The sequence below is a fragment of the Musa acuminata genome, chromosome BXJ3-10 (genome assembly GCF_036884655.1).
Source record: "Musa acuminata AAA Group cultivar baxijiao chromosome BXJ3-10, Cavendish_Baxijiao_AAA, whole genome shotgun sequence".
Classification (NCBI taxonomy): Eukaryota; Viridiplantae; Streptophyta; class Magnoliopsida; order Zingiberales; family Musaceae; genus Musa; species Musa acuminata.
The window spans coordinates 4,050,254-4,057,421 of record NC_088358.1 but is presented as its reverse complement, the minus strand read 5'-3'; the positions used below and the strand labels follow the sequence as shown (position 1 = coordinate 4,057,421).

Below are 7,168 nucleotides of genomic sequence, written 5' to 3'. Positions count from 1 at the left end.
TTCATTCATTCTTTTGAAGTTATTATTTCTAAACTCAATGAAAGCAAATGATATCTCAATCCTAAACGTAGGGGCTCTCAAGGACGACCTAGTATATTTTAAGTGGACCATTTCGCATGTCATCTCAGTAATGAATTCCTTTGTAAATGTGAAATGTATCTTCTATCATTGGTCACTCTTTGTCTCCATATCATTATGAAGCTAACCAAGAGGATACGGGCACAGATGTAGTGTCATATCCAGGTTGAGCTTCTTGACTAAGCTCGTCAATATAAGGTTCTTTTTACACTTGGTGTTTATAGTGAAGAGTACTTCTCTAACTTTAGATCGGGGGTCAGACTCGGGTTTATAACATTTGATCTACCCATTAGCGATAGCCTCAAATCTATGTAAGAAACCAATAAAAGTTCAATGTAGTCATCGTCTATGGCAGTGGCGATGGTTCACTGACTTCATTCATCAACCACTTTTTTAGGAAGAGTTTGAGTTAAACTTTCTAATACTTTCTTTGGAGTAATCTATAAATTTATATTGTTCACAAAAAATATCACTAAGTTTTATCATCTTTGAAATTCTTTTGGGTCTTTAAGTGTCTCTTTGGTCGTTTTTGTGGGCTTCCCATTAAGTGTGAATCTTTTTCTAAATTGTCATTGCCATATTATTAGCGATTAAAATATCATATACTTTAAATAGGCTCAACTCTATATGAATTTGTGCATAGAGCTTGAAGGCAGGTTTCATCACCAAAGTAATCATCGAGGAAGATTCTGAGCATTATCGCTTGTCATCAATATTCGGTGATGTACTCTTATACAAATTGGTTATTTCTTTGACGTAAGTAGTGCTACTTCCTCCTTTTTTTGAGATATTTTATAGGATAAAATTTTTCTCATACGAGCCTTTTAAATCATATCCATGACACATCTTCATTGTCGTTGGTTTAATAATAGGCTTTTCATTTTGTGATCGCATCTCTTGTTAACTTTAGTCATATACACATCATCTTATCCTTATTGTTGTAATCATATATATTAACATAAATGTTAAGTTGATCTATCCATATGTCTAATACGTCATCATTAATTATATGTATCCAGGTGATTTTCTTAGAAAATAGTCATATTTTGAGTATTTTCCAAACAATATGCTCTCTTTTGATTTTTCTTAAATAGTATCCCTAATTCAAAAACTACCTAAATTAGCCCTCCATCATCATTGCCGACGGTCAATCCGCCCCTCTCCCTTCCATCTCCTCCTCCTCCCTTCTTTTTTCCCATCCCCTGTCCTCTTTTCCTCCTCTCCTCCTCTTCTGGCTACTCGCCCTCTCCTCCTCCTCTCCTTTCCATCCTCGTCGTCTTTCCTCTTCTCTCCTTCCTCATTGCTCGCCTTTTCCCCTTCCTCCTCCTCTTCCTCTCTCCTTCCTCATCATCTTCTCTCCCTTCCATGTTTCATTCCCTTTTCTTTCCACCTCCTCCCTTATCCATTGATAATGAGGCCTCGCGATGGGAACAAAGAGTGATGGTTGTGGGTTGATGACGAACAACATAAGTGATGTGACGATAGAGGAGGGATAGTTTGGATATCTTTTGTATTAACAATATTTGAAAAAAACCAAAGGGTATAATTTGAAAAAAAACCCAAAATATAAGTTTTTTTTTACAAAAATAATCTTATATATATTTTTTATTTATTATTATTATTATTTTTATATATAATATAAATTTATAATATATATTTTTAAATAATTTCATATAAAACCTATAGTTTGACCGTTTGATCCACGGGTCCAAATCAAGCGGATAACGAACTTTGATTGAATAGCTTGATTTTAGCTTAACAACCATCCCTAGGCCATGCGTTCCCACAAAGAGCCGTCATAAATCTAATATCAGTCTTTTTGGTGTCGGGCTACAAAATATGGGCATATTTGGATCAAACCGGCCCAACCCATCAACAGCCTATATTGACGCCCCCCTGGATCACCAACGTCCGTGGGAATCGTACCACAAGGAGCCCTCGGCGTTCTGCTGCTCCGTTCGGGACTCCTCTCTTCCGCTCGATCGGATTTAAGAACGAAGGGGATGAGATCCTTCCATCCAGGCGCCTCCAAAGCCCCCATGAAATTTAGAATGCGAGTTCCCTCTCGATTTCCTCATTTTATTTCTTTTCTTTGATTGTCGTTTTTTTCACTTTTTATTTTTATTTTCCTTTCATTCCTTTGATTTCTAGTTGGTTGAGGTCGGTTTGTTATCTATTCTCGATTTTTAAGAGGAATTCCTTCTATTTGTGTTAATTTTTAGATTGTGTTGTGCTTGTGGGCTTCTTTTTTCCCTTGTTGTTTCGTCGCTTGTATTCACTCACTCGTGAGATGTGTTTGTTTCTGATTGCTGTTGGCAGGCCAACGGCGGAGAATTTCGTGCCCATTCGCTTGGATTTGGATATCGATGGTCAGCGCTTCAAAGATGCCTTCACTTGGAATCCTAATGGTATTTTTGCTTCTTTTCTCATTACGATCTGCCCTGAATATTCATCTATAATTTGCTTGATGTGTGCTTGATATAAATCATCTGTATCTATTATTAATTGGATAATCCAACTCTAATTCATGTGTTATTATTTCAGTTTGGGTGCAGTGAAATATTTAAGTATTTGTTATCTAGAACTGCTGAGACCTTATTGACTCAGTGACCAACTTCGAAGTAACTTCCTCAATATTGTGCAATTCTTAAGAGTATACCTCATAATAACCTGTTAATTCTGTTTTTATTCAAACAAAAATATTTCTATGGCACGTCTTAAAATTTCTCAACTTTTTTTGTTACAAAAAGTTTCTATTTGATGTGTGCTTTATAGGGCACAATTATTTTGTAATTTCTTTGGTAGTCTACTACATTGTAGTTTTGAAGTTGTCAATGGGCTCCACTATAGACCAATGATTTAAAAAGGTGCTTGGGCATTTATTTAGGCGCTCAGGTGAGGCGAGGCCTGAGCGCCTCGTTTAAGGGCCAGGCAGTGTGCTTCAAAGAGGCATCGCTTGGGCACTTTGGGTGAGCGCCTGGTCATATAAGGTGACCGAACCAGACTTTTAAGTCTGGTTCGGTTAAATTTGCGTTCGTTGGTTCGATTGAACCAACTAACGCACGCGGTTATATCAGCGCGCGACCCCGACTCTAAACCCTACGTACGCTTCTCTCACTATTTCCACCGTCGAAGGTTTTTCCCTCTGCGTTCGCCGCCAACGATTTCTCCCTCTGCCTCCACCGTCGATAGTTTCTCCCGTTGCCGCAGAGTCTTCCTTTGTCGCCGACTGAGTCTCCTTAGCTTCCGTTGTTGTCTGCAGCCAATATTGTTGTCCACTGCTTGTTGTTGTTCACGACATGACTCCGCTGCTGTTGTCCGCTGCCTCCTACTGCCCATGACTCTGTAGCTTCCGCTGTTGCCTGCTGCCTTCTGTTTTTTGCGACTCTACTGCCTCCTACTGTCTGCAACTCAGCTTCTCACTGTGACTTCTCACTATCGGTTTCTACTCTTCCCTACTATTGTTAATAGTATGTTAACAGTAGATTATTAATTACTATCAAAATAATTTTTATTTATTAGATTACTAATATTCTATTTAGATTTTAACACTACTAATCTTTATTTATTTGAAATTAAGGCCTTGGTTCTTTAATGAATTCAATAGATTCTTTAATGAATTCAAAGCAACGGTCAATGACAAGTGTATAAAGCAATTCAATAGATTCTTTAATGAATTCAAAAAAGGATCCTACACGGAAATATAATTATCTAAAGGATCCTAAAGATCCTAATGCAATTACTTGCATCTTTTATGATAAGACTACTAGAGGTGGTATTTTTCGTGCAAGGCAGCATCTAGTAGAAAATTTCAAGAATGCAGCAGCTTGCAAGAAGTGTCCACCTGAGGTAAAAGAAGAGCTGCTAGCTTATATGAATAAAAAAAAGATGCAAAAGAATGAATCTTATGGAATTTTACTAGAGGATAATGTTGAACATATTAGGGATGATGATGAAGATTATTCTGAGAGTGTCAACCCAAGTGGGAAAAATGTACACGACATAAAAGGAAAAAAAGTTATGGTTACTAAGAAGGGTAAAAAGGGTGCGGACCTATATGCGTATCAAGGATCATAGAAGTAACAAAGGCAAATAAGAGGCTTAAAATTAAGACAAACAAATATAAGTGATGCTTACGATAAAGAAATAAGGAGAAGAACAATTTAGCACATTGCTTGTTTCTTCTATCAGGTTGGCCTTCCCATTTGTACAACTCATTTAGATAGTTTTAAGGAGATGATTGAAGTTATTGGAAGATATTGTATGGGATTAAAACCTCCAAATTATTATGAGATTGAGTTCCATTGTTAAAAAAAGAGTTGGATTATACAAATGACCATAAAGAATCATGGGTAAAATGTGGTCGCTCTATTATGTCAAATGCTTGGACCGATAGGAAATACAAGAGTATAATTAATTTTATGGTTAATTATTCTTTAGGAACCATGTTTGTGAAGTCAATAGATGTATCATCTTTGGTGAAATTTAAAGAAAAAATATATGATTTGCTTGACAAGTTCATGGAAGAAATTGGTAAACAAAATATCATCCAAGTTATAACCGACAACAGAAGCAACTATGTATTAGCGGGTAAGATTCATCTTTTGAATTTTTTTATTATTTTGTCTTCAATTAAATGAAAAATGTATTAAACTCCTAAGTTTTATCATTTTTGTTATCCTTTGTAGCAGGTCAATTAATTGAAAAAAAAAAATTTATATTTGGATTCCATGTGTAGCACATTATATTGATTTAATGTTGGAGGATATTGGAAAGATCTCTGAAATAAAAAAAATTTTAGAAAGGGTAATATTTGTTGTTGGATTTCTTTATAATTATTCTGGGGCTTTGAATATGATGAGAGGATTCACAGGCAGCAAGGAATTGGTGAGATATAATATCACCCGATTTGCTACTTCCTTCTTAACATTACGGAGCGTGCATCGTCAAAAATATAACTTAAGAAACGTGTTTACCTCAAAGAAATGGGTGACAAGCAAATGGGTAAAAGAAGCGAAAGGTAGGAGGGCTAGTGATATCATTTTAATGCTGTCCTTTTGGAATCTTGTAGTTTATATATTAAAGGTAATGAGTCCACTTGTTCGAGTTCTTCGGTTGGCGAATAATGAAAATAAGCTTACAATGAGATATATTAATGAGGCTATGGATAGAGCAAAGGAGACGATTCAAAAGTATTTTAATGAAAAAAAACATAAGAAAATATTTGCAATCATTGACGAAAGATGGAATTGTCAGCTTCATTGTCCCTTACATATATTAGGATATTATTTGAACCCAAAATTTTTTTATAAGATCACATCCATTGGGTTTGATGGAGAATTTCTGAATGAGTTATATCAGTGCATTGTAAGATTGGTTCCAAGTCTTGAGGTGCAAGATAAGATTATTTATGAATTATCTTTTTATAAGAATGTTGATGGCCTTTTTGAAATTTCAATGGTAGTTCGATCTAGGATAACTATATCCTCAGGTATTAATAATTTGATATAATTAATTTTATCTATAGTATACTATTATGTTATTGCTAATAATAAAATAAATTTTGCAGCTGAATGGTGAAGTCTATTTGAAAATTCCACCTTGAACTTACAGCAATTTGCTATCATAATACTTAGTTTGACATGCAGTGCTACGGGTTATGAGCGAAACTAAAGTGTCTTTGAGCAAGTAAGGTTCACAAAATATTTTAATTTATTTTTAATAGATATATTAATATATTTTCAAATTATAATGTATAGTCAAGTATAATCAAGTATAAAGTATAATTATGATTTTATTTATATAAAGTATAATCATCAACGATTACATGATCTTGCTTATATAAAGTATAATCAAGCTTTGAAGGCTCATCATCATTTGCGAAATAGAATTGATCCAATCTTATTACAAGACATTGATGATTCAAATGAGTGGTTGGTGGGAGAAATGGGTGTGAACTTGCAAGATGCCGAAGACGAGTTTGTATTTGAAGATGATAACTTGGCATAGGGAGATGTGGCAAGAGCTTCAGGTGTTGGAGAATTACAAACATATACAAGACAAATGATGAAGAGAAAAATGAGTGCAACTGCATTAAGCTCGGCTCTTGTTATTGTTGAAGAGAATGAAACATATTTTGATAAAGAATGACCAAAGGAAGAGAATGAATTCAATGAGGATGAATTGTTTGAAAATGACGACGATGTTAATTATGATGATAAATGACTTTGATGTTAAACTTTATTGTTTTGAATTTTGAGTCTTTTGACATTTTTACTATTAGGAGATGGATAATGTGATTTGGTACTTTAGATCTTTCTAATTTAATGTTATATTTTTATTTAAATAATCATATTTATTAATTATATTATATATATTTTTTATATTTTAATATTTTTAGATCGCCTCGCTTCGCTCGGGCGAGCGCCTATGGCGTTTTGAGACCTTGGTGTCTAGCGCTTTTTAAATCACTGCTATAGACCTGATGCTTCTTTATCACTATGCAGGTAAAGTGTTAATGCAAAAACAATTGTAGAAAAAGAATATTTGAAGAGATCTCTCATAGGATATGATCAATTATATGACATCTTTTTTATTGATGACATCCCTAGTTCTTTAAGATTAAGGGGTTAAGGACTGTTTTAATCATTCCCCTATTTTTTTCTTTATTTCGTTGTCTATGTCTAATGCTGTGGTAGATGACGAACGTTGCAAGAACAGTGCCAATTTGGCCAAATTTGGTGGTTATAGTCAATAGCAATTACATTGCCTCTTCTTTTTCAAGGTTATGGTCCTAGGCTTTGTTTCTTCCTTTTGCTTTTCCTCTATCTTGTATTCACTCTTGTCCTCTTCTGTTGCTTTTGCTCCTTCTGCTCTCTTATTTTCTTCTTTTAAGGCTGTGAAATTGGCTTGAACTGGCCAAAATTGGCCAGCTTCTGTTGAGTTTGAATGGTTCTATTTTATTCTGGTTAAACTTAGCTATTAGGATGAGAAATTAGGATGACCTAGAATATATTGGAATGTGCAATATAGACTGCCTCATATCTTGCTTTCTCTTTTTATATGTAATACATAGTATTATCATATTGAT

At 34.6% G+C, this 7,168-nt stretch overlaps 1 protein-coding gene across 3 annotated transcripts in view; it reads left to right on the top strand.

Annotated features, from left to right (window-relative positions):
* The first annotated feature begins 1,973 nt into the window (after window positions 1–1,973).
* The window catches only part of LOC135650762 (chromatin structure-remodeling complex protein BSH-like), a 27,319-nt gene continuing 22,124 nt past the window's right edge, over window positions 1,974–7,168 (top strand). For all 3 annotated transcript variants that reach the window (XM_065170333.1, XM_065170332.1, XM_065170334.1), the window contains exons 1-2: window positions 1,974–2,131; window positions 2,398–2,486. In XM_065170333.1, the coding sequence (XP_065026405.1) occupies window positions 2,082–2,131; window positions 2,398–2,486 (139 nt within the window). In that variant the 5' untranslated portion in view covers window positions 1,974–2,081. The remainder of the gene's footprint in view (window positions 2,132–2,397; window positions 2,487–7,168) is intronic.